Source organism: Hydractinia symbiolongicarpus, chromosome 6 (assembly GCF_029227915.1).
Source record: "Hydractinia symbiolongicarpus strain clone_291-10 chromosome 6, HSymV2.1, whole genome shotgun sequence".
In the NCBI taxonomy this organism is placed as follows: Eukaryota; Metazoa; Cnidaria; class Hydrozoa; order Anthoathecata; family Hydractiniidae; genus Hydractinia; species Hydractinia symbiolongicarpus.
In genome coordinates, this window is record NC_079880.1 from 8,712,743 (window position 1) to 8,734,524 (window position 21,782).

At 33.6% G+C, this 21,782-nt stretch overlaps 1 protein-coding gene and 2 long non-coding RNA genes across 3 annotated transcripts; all 3 read right to left on the minus strand.

Annotated features, from left to right (window-relative positions):
- Window positions 1-834: 834 nt before the first annotated feature.
- On the minus strand, window positions 835-10,221 carry LOC130647931 (coiled-coil domain-containing protein 6-like). Its single transcript, XM_057453938.1, has 9 exons — window positions 9,798-10,221; window positions 6,228-6,377; window positions 5,584-5,712; window positions 4,577-4,680; window positions 3,924-4,081; window positions 3,341-3,497; window positions 2,623-2,723; window positions 2,271-2,392; window positions 835-2,147 (listed from the first exon to the last, which is right to left on the minus strand). Exons 1-9 carry the CDS (start codon window positions 10,032-10,034, stop codon window positions 1,983-1,985), a joined length of 1,323 nt encoding a protein of 440 aa, XP_057309921.1. The 5' UTR covers window positions 10,035-10,221; the 3' UTR covers window positions 835-1,982.
- A 184-nt stretch (window positions 10,222-10,405) lies between these two features.
- On the minus strand, window positions 10,406-10,656 carry LOC130647936 (uncharacterized). The gene is made up of 2 exons (XR_008982906.1): window positions 10,588-10,656; window positions 10,406-10,494 (listed from the first exon to the last, which is right to left on the minus strand). It is a non-coding gene; the product is annotated as an uncharacterized LOC130647936 (long non-coding RNA).
- Window positions 10,657-14,550: 3,894 nt separating this feature from the next.
- On the minus strand, window positions 14,551-17,754 carry LOC130647461 (uncharacterized). The gene is made up of 4 exons (XR_008982858.1): window positions 17,573-17,754; window positions 16,312-16,359; window positions 16,035-16,111; window positions 14,551-15,910 (listed from the first exon to the last, which is right to left on the minus strand). It is a non-coding gene; the product is annotated as an uncharacterized LOC130647461 (long non-coding RNA).
- Between the last annotated feature and the right edge of the window lie 4,028 nt (window positions 17,755-21,782).

Genomic DNA, 21,782 nt, shown 5'->3' on the forward strand with positions numbered 1-21,782 from the left:
TTAATTTTTCTCTTTCACAGTGGGGCAGTGCGTTTTTTCGTCACTGTTGAGTTGAATATCATTCTTTTCACGCGCTGCTTTTAGACGACTGTCCACAATGACTACACCGTTGAATAAATAATGTTCATCATGCGAGCAGAATGCCCTGGAAATGAGGTTGGGTGCGATGTGCCACCACGTCTCTAGGCCCTGTTTTCGGTCTTATTATCGTTCCATACTGTCAGTGACAAACTGCTCATTACCGATGTTGGAATTGCGCAAGGTAGTTCTTCTTCAATACGATTTACACCGATTATACTCAGCCGTCGTGATTGGAGGTCCATATCCGAATAAACAGCCCGTGTGCATGATTAGCAATCTAGTATATTCGTCTGCGGCACCCATTTCCTAGAACCGCGGATCGAATCTCGCTTCTTCAATATGAAAAACTGCTTAGCTCATCAAATATTTTCACCATGCATTGAGTGTGTTTACACATTAAGGTGATGGCAGCTCTTACTACAAACTTTGTTTTAACTTAGCTGACTACCAATTATTTCCAAGCGTAGGTTTTAGTTATCCTCATAATTGTATTTACGTGTATTATCATTTTTCTTGATAATTTTCAGGTCGGTTTCCATTGGCGGAGAAAGGTTAAGCGGTGAGAGTGGAAAAGAAATGGTTCTGAACCGTGGGATGATCACAGAATCGAAACATGATAACACCAGGACATGTTTAGAAATACTGTCCAAATAATTTGAGCATCACCATAGACATAGGTTTATCTATGCGGGAAACATAAATCCTCCTTATGACCGAGATTCAAATATTTTGGAATGATGAAAAACACTTCCATATGCGCGGGTTTTTTCTCTTTTGGCTACTTTTCATAAAGAGACAATTAAATACCTATGACTAGTAAAAACAATATATATAAAATCATTTATAACTCAAACATACAATCAATATACTTTTAATGTCAGAAAATCGTGGGAAAAATATATTCGTGATTTTGCGGCTGAGAAACGAAGTAAAACACGCGCGAATGGTCGTATAGATGAAATGTTTCCATGGTTAAAAAAAATATTAAAATTAATTTACAAACATAACAAAATTAAAATTACGAAATAAACTTCTGGGTCTAGCGACGCGGAAATTTCGCGATCTCACGAAAAACCTGCAACAATCTGACATTAAAACACTTATAATAAACTTCAACTAACTCCACACGCAAAATCACATACTCGATATTGAGGTGGTTGGGCGGAGTTATGCTTATATGCATGATAAGTAAGTCTTGGAGTTCGTAACCTTGCTTTATTTTGTACTGACTTTAAGACTGTATCGACCAGTAGAATGTGTAACTAACAAAACAATCTTTCAAAGTAAAAATTCGAAATCAAGCTGGCATATACTTTTGCGAAAAACACTCAGATTCTGCTAACGTTATGCTCAATAGAGAAACGAATTAAAAACGTCGTCTGAGCTACACGAATAAGATGAAAAAATGTTATAGTTTTAAAAGAACAGCGACAAAACTGAAAGTGTAATTATACAAGGTCAAGATCTGACAGTGTAGTGGTGTTAAGCTTTAATGTGTTGAAGGGGAAGGCTGAACAAGGTAAGACATAAAAATTTCTTACATCTTAGCCTGGATATACATTTAGGAATTAGTCAAAAAAAGAAATAAACAAAAGAAAACTGCAAATTTTTTACTACATAAAGCCTATAAACAAAAACAAAGAGTTTTATAATAATTCGCACTTAGTGCAATAAAATTTCTCATAACATCTATACATTTTTTATAAACACAAGAACAAAAAAAAAAGATTATGGTCAACCCATCTAAGATTAAATAGAAATGTTATATAGATTTATGCTTTTAAAAAGTTGATAACAATAAAAAATCGATCTTTTGTATGTACAACCACGTAAACTTTAATTGTTCTTACTTCTACGTGGTCACACGTTAAATTACGTAACCAAGTTCCATCTATACTTCATCATGGTTGGTTTGAACTGGTCTTATCACTATGAGAAGAATTTGAGCGATAGTGACCGAGTTTTTGTCTGTCAGACATACTTCCAGATAGAGGTCGATCTGTCGGCCTTGCACCTTGATGTTTGCGGGATAGCTTTGGGCTTTGGTTTGCTGCAGCTCCACGCTTCTGAAGAAAAGGAGAAAATATATCAGAATTAGAAAAGTTCGTTTATTAATTAGAAATACGAAATGATCACGCTAATACTCAACACAATGCCAACACAATGCGAATTACTCTAGTCAAACTTACCGCAATAAATGGAGGCGATGTACCAGCTGTACTAGAGCCAGACGATACGCGACTGTTACCAAGAGGTGAGGGCGGCGTGAAAGCAGGGAATGTTGTTGTGTGTGCTGATGCTGTGTGTATGCCTAACATAATAACAATCACATAGATAGACAGGTTGCTTATGCGTGCATACACTGAAAATTTTTGCTTACAAGTTCATTCAAAGTTGCACTCCAGACTAAAAAATTTTTCGTATAGCTGCTCATATGAAAAAACATTTTTTGCGAGAGTGACAGGACATTGTTAGCATCTTGATCTTCTGGTCTTACAATATAATGAAGACCCACAGTAGTTAGCTGTGAAAAACACCCACCTGGAGATTTAGGTCTGTGAGATGGATAAGGTATTGGACTGGAGATGGCACGATCTCTGAATGAGGATGGGCCACCTTGTGAAGCTAGTTCATTAAAATGCCTGTAATGAAAATATTTAGAACATATACAGGAGAACAAAGATTTATAATAAAACACCAATACATCAATATCTTTATTAGGGTGGTCACAGATTAGAAGGAGCAGAATTTAATAGGTCTGAGGTCTAACTTTGGCAGAAAACACTAAAAACGCATAAAACCATTCTATATTTTAGGAAATTTCGACGAATTTTAGGAAGACATGAAAAGATTTATTGCCTTACCTTTTTGGAATGTTAGAGTCATTTTGCAGTAATTATGTTAATAAATTTATCAGTCATGTTAAAAGATAAATTACTGCTATTTACGTATGATTTTAGGACAAGTCGGTATTTTGGGTTAAAAAATATTGGGCTATTTAGGAGATTTTTCGGTAGCCTTCATTTTTTAAAGTTAGGACGTATGACCATCCTATCAATTTTTAACTTCAAACATTTTGACTTTTTTAGCGAATTTATTTTACTGAACGATCTTGAAACTTGTGGTAAAACTGATTTAAAATATTTGTGTGTGAAAATAACAAAAATTTAAACTTTAAATTTGCATTGAAGCAATTGAATTAAGTTCGTTATCGAATTTCTATAATTTAATAATAAACTTCATGCAAATTTTTTTTTACCTTTCATCGTCCATTTCAAGGCTAGATTCACTTTCTGAAAGTTGTCTGCTTAACTGTTCTCTCCTCTCCATTTCCAACAGAAGTTTTCTTTGCAGCCGCACATTCTCCTCTTTTAACTGGTGCTCCTCGTTTTCAAACTTACACATCGTCTTGTTGTCTACACGACAAAAATTGCACTCATTATTATTTACTTATTTACTCGGCCAGTTCCTGTTGGCACAACTACCACACACGACGATTCTGTGATATTAAAGCAGCCACGCACACGACGTACTCTAAAGTGTCTCTATAATAATAGCCGCATTTTTTTTTGTCAACAAGAAACGCGTTGTGTTAGGAGCACACAAAATAGCGTGGAATTTAAAGATGGGGGATTCAGTGAACTTTTCCACGGGTTACCAACTGGTTTACTATAATAGGGAATAACTGAAACTTAACTTCTGATTGGCCTTATTAAGGAATATGAAATACGAATTTTCATTAGTTTTAGGTAACTGAATTAATGAACAAAACATCCCAACTTCATATGGACTAAATTCACTTAATCAAAAGGAATAAAAATGTCAACCATCCTATAACATACGTTCAGCTTGAGCATTTGCAAGTTGATAACGCAATTTCTTCACTTCGTCACGTAGAACATTTACATTTAACGACAAGTCATCAACATTGATATCATCTGCAGTCTGACGAGGTGACGCTGGTTCCGACACAGGTTGGTCCAACTTTTCTTGAAGTAATCTAAACAATATATCGCTCGCAAATACAGTGTATGTGTTTTGACAAATGAAGTCGCAATGTATTAGAAATTTGATGTGATTAGTAGATGCTTCAGTTGTTGAAATCTTGTAATAAGAAATTAAGAGTTTGTGAAAAATACTAGGGGTACAAGCTAATTGCTTTTTGCCTTCATGCAGCTTGGTTGAAATTCATATAGCTTATATCTTTATACACTATTGTTATATATCATGCCAACTTTCGTAGCAACACACTAACACTTCGCCATGAACATTTTCTTACAGCAGACAGACTTTGATGTCGAAACTTTATGCGCATTCTGTAATTCTTGTCAACAACAAACTTAGTGTAAAATTTTCCAAAGTTTATATTCCGTCTTGATTGATATACGGAATTCTTCTTGCAAATGGTTAATTGGAAAAAGGAGAAGCACAAGAAGAAACAGTTGTATAGTTTAGTAATAGTTCTCAATCTACTGTAAATCTTAAATATGCTCACCTTTTTTCTGCTTCCAATTTCTCCATTCTTATCCACAATCTGTTTACCAAAGCTTCTTGCTCCTGTTCAAGGGTGTTCTCCAAATCAATTTTCTCTTTTCGTAACTAAAAACAAATAGCAATACATAGGATTTAACTTAATATGTTATAAAGACCAAAACATCAGGAAAATTGTGTTAGCATGAAATACTGTGTAACATCCACTTATTTGAATTTTAACACGCTTAATTTAAAATAGCATCAACAATATACTTTTAATAGGACTTGCTGCAATTCCTATTAAAAATATAGAATACTTTAGTGACAACACGAAAGGGTCTGTATTTTCAGATTTTCATTCTGATTTTACTATAGCTGGCTCAAGTAGTGTTCACGTTTGCTTAAATAAGGAAAAAAAAATTAAATATTCTTTATTCAATTATAGATAGTTAGATTTCCAGACTGGACTTATCAAAAACATAAAAAACTGCAAATCATATACCCTGAGATACAAAACTAAACTGTACCCTTGGTAAACAACTAAGCAAACTATCATAGTTAACAGAGGGGTCAGAACCCCTCTTTTTAAAATAACTCCCCTATTATCAAGAACCCCACCCTTTCTATTTTGAGAGCACCCCCCATTATTTCAAGTTCTTATCTTCATCCTGTAACAGAAATATAACACAAAAACCTTATTAATTTGAACTCATATAAATAGTTACTACAACTTGATAGTGTAGGAAAATTCTAGTAAATTTAATTGTACTCTTGCTAATTCCACTTGTCTACTTTACGCAGCCCCACCCTGTTGACAACTACCCCCTTATTTTGCTCAACCCCACCCTTTTTACTGGAAAAATTCCTGTTGACAACTACCCCCTTATTTTGCTCAACCCCACCCTTTTTACTGGAAAAATTTTAACCCCTTCTACTTTAACAAAATTTTGGAAAGTCAACCCACCCTCCCACTTTTGTAAATGAGGTTCCTACTATGATTATTATCACAGGAATTGTTTGTTTTGATACCTGTTCAAGTACTTGTTGCTTCGACATTGTTTCTGCTTCTAGCCTTTCGATTCTTCTGATTAATTTATTGACCTGGAATTCTTGTTCTCTTTCAAGAGTTTGTTCCAGTGTCACTTTTTCTTGCCGAAGCTAACAAAGAAGTCATTCAAAAAGTTAGAATATTATAAATCAGTTTTGTTAATCTATTTCTTCATCTTAAAGAGTATGAAATACAAAAATACCTATTGCTTCATTTCGAAATTAATTAAAGCTATTTTTCAAATTTTGCGAGAATTAAAATTCGTTGGTTGTTTAAATATTTTGCAGAAAACAATTTTCACAAATGACACTAATTAGCTCCTTTTACAAGCAGTCAACTTCTAATAAATGATTAAAATAAAGCATATGACTGATTAAATTAAAATTTCTGAATGATCACCATTAAATGCCTAGAGGCTAAACCGACACACTTCTGGAAAGATATATCCTTTGCTTGCCTGACAAGATTTTCAAATGCTTTTTCGAAACCCCAAAAAATTTGAAATCATAGCTTGTTCACCTTTTTGCATTTTGCAAGAACCAAATTTTGCGAATTTACGAAGAAATCATACAGTTGCGAATTCTTACTCCTTTTAAGGGTAAAAAAATAACCAGCACTAAGTTACCTGCGTTAACTTTTTAGACAAGTCATTTGTTAGAAACTCTTCTTCTTGTTCGTAATTCATTGCCAGAATTTCTTTTTCTTTTTTTAATGTGTTGATTTTCTTCATTAGCGTATTCGAAATGAACTCCTCCTCTTGTTCTGCTTTAGCTTGCTACAACAAAGTAATACAAAAAAGACATACAAATATCAACTTTCCCAACATTCTGCATGAATGTTGAACAATTCTGCATGAGATTAGGATCAGGAAGACAAATGTTGAACAAATGTTGTTTACTGATTAAGCAAACATATCCGTTTTTTACAGAAAATTATCAAAGGAAGAATTGAATGCATGTATGCAGCTAGTTAAAATATTTTGAAAATAAAAATTGAACTTGGGTGAACTTCCAACTCATTTGGAGGTGGTGTAATTGGTGAGAGAAATTATACGAGAAATTACCTCTCTCATTTTCTGATTAAGGACTTTTTGAAAAAACTTAAGGCAAACTTAAATATCCTATTCCCAAATGTTAACATTTGGAAAATAACACCAATTACAGGCATACATTTTTTAAATAAATGTGAAATACTTAAGAATCATAATAGGAAAGAAAAAAAGTCTTAATACAAACACGTTAATTCACACCAAGCTGTAAAAATATGCTAAGGTGTAAAGTTGTTAAAAATAATTAAATGTAATTTTACTTGGAGGTCAATGGATATCCAGTTCTTATTCCAACAGTAATAAAGCTGTGCCAAAGAGAGTTATTATTTTGCTGACACCCGGGGTTAAAAACATGCTGTGTAAATACCACATTTTTTTATTTTTTTGGTTATTGCTCCCATAACTTAAAAATGAAATGTTAGAAAGACGTTTTTTGTCATAAGAATCCACTAAGACATTTTTTGTGGTAGCATATTTTAGACAAGACCGTGCTGAACAAGGGCACATTAATTTGATAATTTAGTCCAAAACAAAAAAAATCATGAAAATATTTATGTTTACTATAACTAGTATATCATGTTGAAGTAATTTGAAAAAAACAAAAAGCATTTCCACACAGATCGATTCAAAATTTTTTAAACTTTTTTATAGAAACAAACAAATAACAAATATTTAAAAAACTATATCTTGGGTTACATAAACTTTTAACAGAAAGTAAATATGTCATTTCAAATTTCTCATGGAAATCTTTCAGGTGAGTTCAACCTGTAAAAGTACCTCGGGTTTCCTTTAATAATGACGATCTTTTGAAAAATTTTAAAAGACTTTTTCATAGTGTTGATTTTTTTGTGCACTGTCCTGTACATTCTGGATTTTAAGGAGGTCTTTTTTGTTTTATGGCTAGTTGAATTATGCTCAAGATATTACATCACAAAGTCAATGTCTGAAGTAATGAAACTAACTTTGTAAAAAAATAATGTATCTCAAGGATACATTATTCGAGGCTGTTATAAAAAAGAAAACGGATATCACGATTCTAAATCCAAAGGAGTTAGAACTGGGAACTAAGTAGTTTTATAAATAAGGTCGTTTTGGTGAATGAGTATGTGTTTTTCTAATTCTTTTTTTATTTTTTACATCTTTGGAAAGGTTATTCAATACATGTTCTAGTGATATAAGAATGAAAAATGTTGGCTTCAATTTAATCTCAAACATAATTTGCTGCCTATAAACACCTAAAAGAAAACTATGTATTTGCAGTAGAACCAAATTATTGCATTATGGCGAAAACAAATATATAGTGCTTATTATTGAGAAAATTATCATCAATACCCCAAAATTTTATGATAACATGCTTTTTAACTCATGAAAATATGTGAACGTTTTCTTGCTGTTCACTAGCAACAATAGATAGCTATGACAAGATATCTCGAGCCTGAAGTCTAGGATCTACCATATTACTAATTTCACTGGTACTGAAATTTGTGTACTTTACAGAACAGACAGCCTAAACATGGCTATGGTATCTCAACAATGAGAATTTTTTTGCATGGTCGGGGGTATGACATTTTCATCTATCTTTATTTGTAATCATTCGCTAAATACAAAATGAACCTATATTATTATGAGACTAGACAGGCTGGAGTGTCATCATCATCATCATTCTCGGCTTAACGTGCGTTTTCCATGCTAGCATAGGTTGGACGGGGTATATTAATGACCCTCTTCCAATCTGATCTAGACTGTGTTAGATCTAAAATCAACTTCCTCTCTATCAAGTCTGTCCTTATAACCTCCTGCCAAGTCTTTCTCGGTCTGCCTCTGGGCTTTGCCCCAGGAACTATCAAGTCTCTACACTTTCTTACCCAATTATCCTCCTCCATTCTTTCCAAGTGCCCCAGCCAATTCAATCTTCTTATCTGAATAACATCTTTAATTCTACGGAGACTTAGCCTGCTTCTTAGCTTATCTGAACTCTTTCTGTCTCTCAGACTGGCATTACACATCCACCTAACCATTCTCATATCATTCCTTTCTAAACGGTCAAGATCTTCCTGCTTCACTGCCCATGTCTCACTACCGTACAACATAACACTTCTTACACAGGCCTCATACAACCTACCTTTTACCTCAATTGACAGGACTCTGCTAGTCAATAAAGGAAGTAACTCTCTAAACTTTTTCCAAGCAGAACCTATCCTGCAAGTAACACTTCTTCCAACATCCCCTTCACTGCCCAACATATCACCTAAGTAACAGAAGTTCTTAACTATCTCTAACGAGCCACTGTTGTACATCATTAAAGCTGGAAATACTTCATTCTCTATAATCTCACCTTTGCAACGCTTGCATACAAACTGTATGCCAGCTCTTAACCTTCCACTAATACTACTGCACTTCTTATGTACCCAATGCTTGCAAGTCTGACAAAAAATTGAGTTACTACCAACAGCGTATTTTTAAGAAAACATTTTCATCGCTACAAGTGCTCTCCTCCACAGATTTATTTGTTAGATTGATTCACCAAGTTGTCCTAAGGTTGCATCTGTATTTTTAGCAATAGAAAAAGGTATCGATGATGTATAAAGCAACCACTAGCTACATTTGAGACAAGTCACTAAATATTGCAACCATTTTAATCATAAAATATATAGGCTTTAGAAATAATTCCAGTGGGTGTCGTATTGAAAAAAAACACATCACTGAATTGAGATGTAAATCATGGAACTAGGATGTTTCAGCCAGTTGCTTTTTGCTCAACCATGTGCAAACCACCCCCTTGTTCAACAGCATTTTTGCAAAGTTGTTTTAAGGAATGGCTTATATTCAAAACCATGAAGTTATGTGGCCAGCTGAGTTGTGTGATCATCACTAGAGCCGTTTGTTTATATAAGCACACTATAAGGATGGTATACCCTAGCTAGCAGTAAACAACAAATGAAGCAAGTGTGTTCAGGTGGAAGCAAGTGTGTTCAGGAGAAAGCACATTTTTGTTGCTACATTGAATATTCTTCTATCAATCTCTTTACAATGTACTGTGCTAAATATTAACCCTATCTAGCATGCATGACTTAAACTCTGAAGTGGCTTATATATTGCGAGAAAAATTGCAGCAGAGAGAAACAGAGAAAAAACAAAACAACTTACAATGGATACGCTTGCTTGACGTAGCATCTTGTTCTCTTCAAGCATTTGTTTGCATCTCAATTTGTACATCTCTAACTCCATCTTAAGAACTCTGTTTGCCTGGTGTAAAGATGCAATTCGATTTTCTTGCCCTTTAGAAGCAGCAGCAGCAGAGCCACCTGCTTCGTCTGCACTCATGTCACTATCTGATGCTGGAAGCGCTTCAGACGAAGAGCTTAAAGAGCGACTCGCGGCCATGATACTAAAAAACCTTTAAATATTCAAAATAACTGTGAGTTGATCCAAATTAATATAGAGTATATCCATAACCATAACAAACATAGGACGACTTGAAAAGCAGCCTCTAAATCTCTCCGCCATTAGCCATTGCTAAAACCGAGCTGGCTCAAAAATCGAAAAAGCTTTCTTTGGGTGCCTTACGTTATCGACCTACTGGGTAAAACTTGAGGTGCTCATGCTGGGAACGACTTCATTTAGCACCGGGCTAAGTGGTCCCGACACACGACGTACAACATAACTAGTACCCTTCATACTTTATCGATATTAAAAGTCCGACAGACGTTCAGTCATACTTCTCCAACCAAATGGACCCGACAAATGAAACCGCATTATCCGACATCCTCTCTATATAACAAATACATATTTTTTCTGTCAATAATCCATAACCAACGTAATATCGCATAATACTGCATAATACCTTCATAATACTCTCTATCGTTCCATAAAAAATACATATTTTTTCTGTCAATAATCCATAACCAACGTAATATCGCATAATACTGCATAATACTGCATAATACCTTTATAATTCATAAAAAATACATAAATTTTCTGTCGATGGCCATACCAACGTAATATCGCATAATACTGCATAATACTGCATAATACCTTCATAATTCAAAAAAAATACATAAATTTTCTGTCGATGGCCATACCAACGTAATATCGCATAATACTGCATAATACCTTCATAATACTCTCTGTCGTTACATAAAAAATACATATTTTTTCTGTCGATGGCCATACCAACGTAATATCGCATAATACTGCATAATACTGCATAATACCTTCATAATTCATAAAAAATACATAAATTTTCTGTCGATGGCCATACCAACGTAATATCGCATAATACTGCATAATACCTTCATAATACTCTCTGTCGTTACATAAAAAATACATATTTTTTCTGTCGATGGCCATACCAACGTAATATCGCATAATACTGCATAATACTGCATAATACCTTCATAATACATAAAAAATACATAAATTTTCTGTCGATGGCCATACCAACGTAATATCGCATAATACTGCATAATACTGCATAATACCTTCATAATTCATAAAAAACACATAAATTTTCTGTCGATGGCCATACCAACGTAATATCGCATAATACTGCATAATACTGCATAATACCTTTATAATTCAAAAAAAGTACATAAATTTTCTGTCGATGGCCATAACAACGTAATATCGCATAATACTGCATAATACCTTCATAATTCATAAAAAACACATAAATTTTCTGTCGATGGCCATACCAACGTAATATCGCATAATACTGCATAATACTGCATAATACCTTTATAATTCAAAAAAAGTACTTAAATTTTCTGTCGATGGCCATAACAACGTAATATCGCATAATACTGCATAATACCTTCATAATTCATAAAAAACACATAAATTTTCTGTCGATGGCCATACCAACGTAATATCGCATAATACTGCATAATACCTTCATAATACTCTCTGTCGTTACATAAAAAATACAAAAATTTTCTGTCGATGGCCATACCAACGTAATATCGCATAATACTGCATAATGCCTTCATAATACTCTCTATCGTTCCATAAAAAATACATATTTTTTCTGTCAATAATCCATAACTAACGTAATATCGCATAATACTGCATAATACTGCATAATACCTTTATAATTCAAAAAAAGTACATAAATTTTCTGTCGATGGCCATAACAACGTAATATCGCATAATACTGCATAATACCTTCATAATTCAAAAAAAGTACTTAAATTTTCTGTCGATGGCCATAACAACGTAATATCGCATAATACTGCATAATACCTTCATAATTCATAAAAAACACATAAATTTTCTGTCGATGGCCATACCAACGTAATATCGCATAATACTGCATAATACTGCATAATACCTTTATAATTCAAAAAAAGTACATAAATTTTCTGTCGATGGCCATAACAACGTAATATCGCATAATACTGCATAATACCTTCATAATTCATAAAAAACACATAAATTTTCTGTCGATGGCCATACCAACGTAATATCGCATAATACTGCATAATACTGCATAATACCTTTATAATTCAAAAAAAGTACTTAAATTTTCTGTCGATGGCCATAACAACGTAATATCGCATAATACTGCATAATACTGCATAATACCTTTATAATTCAAAAAAAGTACTTAAATTTTCTGTCGATGGCCATAACAACGTAATATCGCATAATACTGCATAATACCTTCATAATACATAAAAAATACATAAATTTTCTGTCGATGGCCATACCAACGTAATATCGCATAATACTGCATAATACTGCATAATACCTTCATAATTCATAAAAAACACATAAATTTTCTGTCGATGGCCATACCAACGTAATATCGCATAATACTGCATAATACTGCATAATACCTTTATAATTCAAAAAAAGTACATAAATTTTCTGTCGATGGCCATAACAACGTAATATCGCATAATACTGCATAATACCTTCATAATTCATAAAAAACACATAAATTTTCTGTCGATGGCCATACCAACGTAATATCGCATAATACTGCATAATACTGCATAATACCTTTATAATTCAAAAAAAGTACTTAAATTTTCTGTCGATGGCCATAACAACGTAACATCGCATAATACTGCATAATACCTTCATAATTCATAAAAAACACATAAATTTTCTGTCGATGGCCATACCAACGTAATATCGCATAATACTGCATAATACCTTCATAATACTCTCTGTCGTTACATAAAAAATACAAAAATTTTCTGTCGATGGCCATACCAACGTAATATCGCATAATACTGCATAATGCCTTCATAATACTCTCTATCGTTCCATAAAAAATACATATTTTTTCTGTCAATAATCCATAACCAACGTAATATCGCATAATACTGCATAATACTGCATAATACCTTTATAATTCAAAAAAAGTACATAAATTTTCTGTCGATGGCCATAACAACGTAATATCGCATAATACTGCATAATACCTTCATAATTCAAAAAAAGTACTTAAATTTTCTGTCGATGGCCATAACAACGTAATATCGCATAATACTGCATAATACCTTCATAATTCATAAAAAACACATAAATTTTCTGTCGATGGCCATACCAACGTAATATCGCATAATACTGCATAATACTGCATAATACCTTTATAATTCAAAAAAAGTACATAAATTTTCTGTCGATGGCCATAACAACGTAATATCGCATAATACTGCATAATACTGCATAATACCTTCATAATTCATAAAAAGTACATAAATTTTCTGTCGATGGCCATACCAACGTAATATCGCATAATACTGCATAATACCTTCATAATAATGTCTGTCGCTTCATAAAAACTACATATTTTTTCTGTCGATGGCCATAACCAACGTAATATTCCAGAATATTTCGCATAACTGCCATTTACGGAAAGCTGTTTTTATAAAGTAGACAAAGTTTGAGGTTGGATACACATCCATACACAAACAGAAACGATATTTCGCTCAAATATCCTTTTGCAACAAGACATAATAACGGCCCTATTGCAGGCTAAACAAAGAGGCGTTTTTGTACAATATATTGAACAGGCGGTGGTGTTCTATGCCCACCGATAGCCAATAGAAAAGATATTTTGGACTAATACCCCCGCGAAATTACATATCACAAGTCCTAAAAAATGCAAATCTGAGGCAAGGCATTATACTATAAATTTACCGGGCTTTACTGTTATGTACTTATCCGTGCAGCAGTAGAAACAAGTGTCCTCCCTGAAAATGACGCATCAAAAGCGCTAAAGCAGGCCAATCAATCCAAAGACATTACGTGTGTTTTTTATTTCTTTTTTTCGGTGCAGTATTTCAATAGTATAGCTTGATTAGTTCTTAAACCAAATGAATTCTTAGATGCATAAAAATTTAAATGTTCCATTGATTTTTGTCCGACTGAAGAAGCTGCTGCCGTAGAGAAGCTATATCACATTAAAGTTTAGAGCCGTTTACGATGAAATTATTCCATTGTTTGTAGTTAAAATTTGACAGGTCATAACTTTTTATCGGCAAAGGCTCTTAGGCTGAAATTCTGTAGAAGGCATGTCAGTAATATAACGTATCATTAGGAAAAAGATGGAAGAATTCCAAATTAAAAGTCAAAACTTCTATTTACATGGAACAAAGATGTTCCAAAAAGGCATAAGTATAAAATTTATCTCATTTAAAGAGTCTCCGTAGATTTGATATTCCATTGAAGTTAGGATCAGAGTACAAAAGCTGAAAATAGTTCTAAATAATGTAATTATTATTGGCTATTGTTAAAAAATCATATGGTGAGTTAACAAGATCAACTTTATGAGCAACTGACCGAAAAACCAATAGACGTATGATATCGTTAGTCTTTTTATTAATAGCGGTATTTTGCCTGTTTGTCCGCGAAAAGCGCGTCCTGTTAATTAATCACGAAATTCTTATATCTGCACAAAATACCAAATGCGATATATATTTACCGACTTTGTTTTATTCTCCCGCGTGTAGCATTCAATTGCAACGCCTGATTTTTTTTGAAAAACCAATCCGAGATTTTGCAGCCACGACAAAGGGATGTGTAAAGCAGAGAGCAGTGTTATTACGGCCATTTTGAAAGTTGCGTAACGTTGACGTTGCTAAGTCTGTCCTTGTTTTTTTATATATTTTTACATTGCTTGGAAGCCTCGACTTTCGAATTACAAATCCCACATTAAAAAGAAGATACCATCTTGCAAAGTTGTGAAACATTTTATTGATGAATGCCCTAATGCCTCCGTGCAAAATATTGGGTTTATTATAGTTGATGTTGTGAACAATGGAGAGAATTTAACAAACAGGCAAATTGATAGTTTGCTATTAGATAAAGAAAAATTCTGGATAGGGACACTCGTCACACAACATCAGGGACTTAATGGTTCTCATGACTGGAATAGAACTAAAAGAACAGAAAAATGCAAGTTGTAGAAACCGTGTGTTAAGTTGATAGTAGGATGATGGTGATGGAAACCAGTTTTAAACCCTTGTGTATTTAATTGTATATAATTTATTTTTATCACTATATAAGATATTTTAATTGTTAATACTGTATTGTAAGCGATACTGAAGAAGTCAGTCGATGAACTGACGAAAATTTTAAATAATAAAATCTTTTTACTTAATTCTTGATGTAGTCATCTATCTTGTTGGTTATTCCTATAGCTACAATTTGTATTCATATATATATATATATATATTTCAAAAATCGAATTTACTAAAACAACTGAATTTTATATGTATGGATTGCTTCTTAATACCGGTAAATTATCTCCGTAAATGTTTTTTCTAAAGACCGAATTTACTAAAAGAACTGAATATCATGGATTGCTTGTATGGATTGCTTCTTAATGCGGGTAAATTATCTCCCCAAACGTGTTTTTTCAAAGACCGAATTTACTGAAACAATGTGTATGGATTGCTTTTAAATACGGGAAATTCATCCCTAAGCTTTTTTTGTGGTTAATCAAAACAAGCTGAACTATGGATTTGTTCCCTTTTGGCAGCTTTTCCCAATATGCAAAAAAATATTACAAACGTTTTACACTACGACACAAAATGAAAAATATTCAAAAGGAAGTCGAACGGAAAAATATTTTTAGGCCCTAATTTTTACTTGTCTATTGGACTTTAACTTTAAGATTGCAAAAGTTAAGGCCTGGTTGACAATTGTCTATCTATCAATAATTTTATATTTTAAATTTAACTGAACCACCATGAATTCGTCATGCTTGCTGTGAATCTAGGTTATCGCGACTTTGAGTTTCTTCACTAAAGATAAGAATAAAAATGGAACAAATCTTATTCGTTAATACGAAAGGGTTTCTTGAGATTGATAACAACGAACATTCGAGCATTTCTCTAACATGAAAACAGTTAATATGTTCGGACTAACCTTCACTTGTTGTAAAGATTCTTTGTTCTCTAATGCTTTCACCATCGTTTCTGTCGGCAATATCTTTTGTCTGTTCTCTATAAACCATAAAAAAAGCACAACATAGCAATTAAATTGTTATATCCAATTGATTATTTTCTGTCACGTTGATTTTTGGACTTTTTAACTGAAAGTAATAGTACGTGCAACCCACTACACAACATTACTTTTATATTTTTTTTCAAATTAAACCTCAAGTCAAATTTCAAATCTCAAATCAAATTTAATAAAAACTTACCATTGGCTGCCTAACCCAGTATTTTCCTTTTGGCATTACAGCATTTATCTAAACAAAATTACTTAAATAGTTATGTGAATGTTTTACAAAGATTTTCCTAAAAAAAATAAGTTTCCTCAAATAATTATTTTTTAACATAAAAAATAAATGAATGATAAACATTTATCTTATATACATTATATATATATATATATATATATATATATATATATATATATATATATATATATATAACAGGCAAAGTGGATATGTTCATTTTCCTTTGATCTTACCGAAATTTTCTTTGAAGTAACTGAAAAATGCATGTCTAATATGTTAAATTTTCTGACGTTACGGCGCGACGTCAATAAGACTACTTTAACGTTAATATTCTATATTAAATAAATGAAGCCATTACAGTGCACTTAAAGCTTTGAGGCCAAATAACTTGAAAACGAGGTGGTGACGTCAGTGATTTTTTACCACGTAAGTAACTAGGGACCACCCGGGACCAATTTGGGTAAGTTTCCCAAGCCTGGGTCCCCGAATCCGTTTCGGAATGGAAAGGTTGAGGACGTCATCACAAAACCTTCAAACCCCAATATCTCTGCAACCGCCAAATAACTTGAAAACGAGGTGGTGACGTCAGTGATTTTTCACCACGTAAGTAACTAGGGATCACCCGGGACCAATTTGGGTAAGTTTCCCAAGCCTGGGTCCCCGAATCCGTTTCGGAATGGAAAGGTTGAGGACGTCATCACAAAACCTTCAAACCCCAATATCTCTGCAACCGTTTGTCAAAAGTCCATGTTCCTATACATTTTCTTGATCTGCATTTCAAGATCTATACGATGAATGCATCGGGTGTACGAATTAAGAAATTTTTTGGAACTTTTGGTAGGGACTTTGCTGACGTCAGAAAAATTTTTAAGCCCTTATATCTCCCTAAGCGTTTGTCAAAAACATACGATACCATACATTATTTTGGTCAACGTTTCAACCTCCACACCTTACAGACAACGAATGACTAATTTTAACCAATTTTCTTTTTGTATATGCACTGCTGACGTCGGCAAAAAATCTAAAGCAACCTATTTTTCCATTGTTCTTCTGCCTTAGTGGATTTTCACATGGGCTTTATCAACTAGTCTTGTATAAGTAATCAGCTAAATTTACACTGAAAACACGATTCTTATACAAGCTGGCACTTTTTTCTTCATACAACCCATCACTGCACCTAAATGAACAGGGTCACTTTAGAGAAGGATCATGCAATCATTACATGCAGTCTTTTATGAAGTTTTTTTCCAACAATTTTTTTACTTCTTTATCCACAGAGACTGTAAATACATTCTCAAACACACATAACTTACTCGTAACACACATTATATTGCCATTACAATCTATGGAAATCTATGTATAGTTAGTTAAAAAGCCTTAATGACACTGATTTCTCTTGTGTATTTAGTGTTAGTTTATTTCTTTTGGTTATCACTTCTGTTGTCCATCTTCTCTTTAATAATAGCCGTATTCTGTATATTCAAAATGGTTGTGCGCGGCTTTTATCAGAAAATTTTGGGAAAACCCCGCAGAATCAGATTTTTACCAATGAAGGAAAGATAAAGCAATCTGAGCTACGGCCATTTTAAAAGCTGTGGCATTGACGGTTAATCTGTTTTTGTCTTCAAAAAGGTTTTCATTTTTGTTTTTTACATATTTTTACATGTTAAGATAAATATATTCTCACGTTTTGTAGCTAAGTACAAATCTCAAACCCAAAAATTTCTTGATTTTTGGCTAGGAACGAAGTTTTTAAGGAGCATTCTACAATCAGCTAGCTAGCTAGCCTTAGTTATTACTATTCAGTTTAGTATAACAGCTTTATATCCTAGCCAGTATTATTTATTTTTATGTTAAAGTTGTGTTTACCTAGCTAGCTCCTTAGCTACTTCTGACCAAAAAGTGAAAGTAGCCAAATGCAGTTTGGCTGCAACACAATTCTTAATTCTTATGCTAAATGAAGTTAGGCAGATACCACTTTTATTACTGTTATGAAAACTTATGGTGCAAAATAAAATTGCTGAGTATTTTTTTAACTGAACATGATAACAACAGCAGTTTCCTGGACTTTTTTTAACCGAATTTGCGATGAAGTTCTTTTGAAAAATAGTGTTACGCCTATACTCATGTGTGACATGGTAAATTGGTATTACATCTGTATGGATGTGTCACATTATTTACCCGTACTAAATGGTCAGCTAACACTCACCGGGAACATTATCCGAAAAATAAAAAAGGTTTGCCAGAAAGTTTTTGCTATGACGGGGTAACAACAAATTGTAATCTGTGTTTTTATTTCAGCTTAAGTTGTGGAAAGTTATTTGATAAAAAACATATTACACTGGACACACCATAAAGTTGTGTGCACTTCATTTGATTTACTACATACTACATAACTTTACTAAAGCGCTTTACCTGAATATGTGGCGCAGTTGACGGCTCTTATTAATCACTCATCCGGGTGTTCAACGGCGGGTAACAGTTACCTAGCCTTTTTACAGAGTGTATTCTGTGTTCTGTAAACCAAAGATGCAATGTAGTTTTTTTGAAAAGCGTATTAAGCCTAAAAGCATGTGTGATACAGTTTAGCCAGCTACAACAAAATTCTTAATTAGTAATTCTTATGCCAAAAGCAGGTAGCTACACCAGACTTATTCCGCAAAATAAAATTGCTGAGCGATTTTTTTAGCTGGACGGGCTGTTTTCTGTGTTTTCACCTAATTGGACGAAAACTTTGTCGGACAAAACTTTTGTCCGACAAAATTTTTCGGACACCTGAAGTTTTCGTCATTTTAGTCCGCGAAAAATTTTGTTCGACGAAAATTTTGTTTATTCTGGATTTTTGTTATTTCTTATTTAAACAAAGTTTGTACAATAAAAAGTTTTCAAATCAAGTGGCAATTCAGTTGAAACGAGGCATTGATCCTGCGGATGTGAAGATTTCCTCAAAGTTGTTAGATTTAAAACCAGTCCACGCTTCCTGAATCGTTCAACTTTACCACTATTTAAGCAACGAAGCAGAAATTATCATCAACGGGTTTGATGCATCTTAATTACAAAAGCTGTTAAAAACGCACAATCTGTTGTGGACATGTTAAAAATCCGGTTACAAGCATTTAAATTCTGTAAGAAGTGAAGGAATGCTTCTGCTGTCCTTCTTCTCTTCTCTTTAATAATAGCCGTATTTTGTCTGTCTGTCCGCGAAAACCGCGTCCTGTTACAGAAACACGAAACACGAAATGCGATATATAAGGGACGGGCGACCCCGTGGATTTTTCCACGGGTTAACGGCTAGTTAATAATAGCCGTCGTCTGTCTGTCTGCCATTAAAGACGCTTCCTGTTACGAAAACATGAAATGCGATATATAAAGGACAGGCGACCCCATGGATTCTTCCACGGGTTAACGACTAGTTTGTAATAATTGCCGAGTTGTTTGGTTTTAAAAGGAATCGTAGAATCGTCCTTTTTCACTGGTGCATGACCGCTCTCCACCACGAGCCTATATCCCACTGACTCAGCCCCTGGCAAACTGTATGGTACTGTCAAAGTACACAAGCTTAAAACAGACGACGTTGCCGATTTACCTCTCAGACCAATCATCTCAAAGGTTGGAACGGCATCATACGAATCATCATTATTATAAAAATCGCTGAATGTTTTAAGGGGGCTGGCAGCACATTTTAAAAAGTCCAAATATGATGGAAATCTTTTAAAAAGTGCCAGCGCCCCTAAAATTCTTAGTGTTTTTATCATATTTTGTAAAAAGAAAACGGAACTGAGTTATCCCTATTGTGAGAACCAAACTTAACTTTGGAATAATAATGGTTTGAACTAATGTTTAAAATATGTAAACACTATAAAAAATATTTCAAAAGAAATAATATATGTTTTCCTTGTTTTAATTTCTTTCGTGTTAATTTCGTAGTCGTTAATTTTGTTCCTTTGGTAATTTCTCTGATAAGGTATGTCATTCTTGATTTTAATTCGGAACGTACCGACTTCTAAATTTAATGAATAGAAAAAGTTTTGAACGATCGTAACTTAACGGATAAACATCGTTTGCCGAGTTATTATTTTAAACAACCCCAAACCACCCTGTCTGCCTGCGTTAAATTTAAAGGTAATATTAAAACAAAACAAACCATATTTTTAATGTTTTTCTTTTTCTTTTTCCACTTTAAATTATGAAGAACGTTGTGAACTGTTATTTATAGCAGTACATTGTCTTCGTCGGCAGAGTTTGTTGCCTGTGGCAAAGCGGCTAGCGCTTACTTGACGGCTAAACAAGAGCATAATGCAGCTAATAAAGGAACTTGATCAAGTCCTCGTTACACAGGCGAGGGCGATATCTGTTGTTAATGTTTTTGCAAACTTGACTTGAAAGTTGTATTTCAAAGCAAGTTATTATTTGTTTACCCTGAGACTATATTTCATAGTGATAAAATGTTTTAAGCATTATTTTCAACGAATTGTGAAAACGTGTGGCTAATTTTGATGGAATATACTGATGCATAAGATAACTTTTAACTCAATTTAGCCGGCAAGTTACATCAATACAATTTCAATGCTTCCCTAAAAACATTTCGAAAATTAGCTTAATTACTTTTGGTACAAACTTTTTTTCTAAACTTTTTTGTCTTCCAGTTACCAACTTTTTTACTCACAGCAAAAAAGAAACAGGAGAAACTAAGGAAAAAAGAAAACCGTGTCCTTTATGGTATATCTTTTCTTTCATTAACACTTTTTGCTTTTAGCGCGCAATCAACTTGCCCGCGCTTCTCTAGAAATTGCTTGAGGAAATCAAAGATGTTTAAAATGCATTTTAGAGGTGATGACTAAAATGAACAATATTAAACTGACAGATCTTTTTTACTTTAAAATCTTCGACCAAAGATGGAACATGGGGTTGGCTATTTTTTACGCATACTTAAATGTCAAATGGGTATTGCTTGCGCTCAGCTCGCTAGTTTCAGGGGCGGCGCCACTAGGGGGCTGGGGGTTCAGCCCTCCCTCTTTGAAAGAGAAAAATAACAGAGCTTTTCTGAAGTCCAAGGTGTGGCCGTTTTACGTTGGCTTCCGTTGCGTTGGCTTGATGTAAGTAAAAAAGCTTGTATGATCTGCTGTTTTCTTTCTTTTTATAAATAACATAACAAAAGAAAACAATATTTACAATTATTTTCTCTAAAGATACGATGCGCATGGACATAATCGAACAAAAAGATGTCACACCCTTACCAAAATAAAGATATTTGTCAGGGCTAAAAAAATTCTCACAACAATTAATTTTTTGTCAGAAGGTTTGATTCCACTTCAAAAACGTTATGAGCATTTCCTTATTCTTTCTGTTTGAGAATGCGCGGGAAAGCAAATCTTGAAAGATGATGTCCGGTTCATTTTATCACAATGTCTAATGTAGAAACTTTACACAGC

Excerpts from the sequence above, each read along its gene's own strand:
- LOC130647931 (XM_057453938.1), bottom strand. The coding sequence starts at position 10,034 with ATGGCCGCGAGTCGCTCTTTAAGCTCTTCGTCTGAAGCGCTTCCAGCA. Across the intron at positions 5,713-6,227 it reads TGTCTAAAAAGTTAACGCAG|CTTCGGCAAGAAAAAGTGAC; the intron begins GTAACTTAGTGC and ends CTTCTTTGTTAG. Across the intron at positions 3,498-3,923 it reads TGCAAATGCTCAAGCTGAAC|ACAACAAGACGATGTGTAAG; the intron begins GTATGTTATAGG and ends TTTGTCGTGTAG.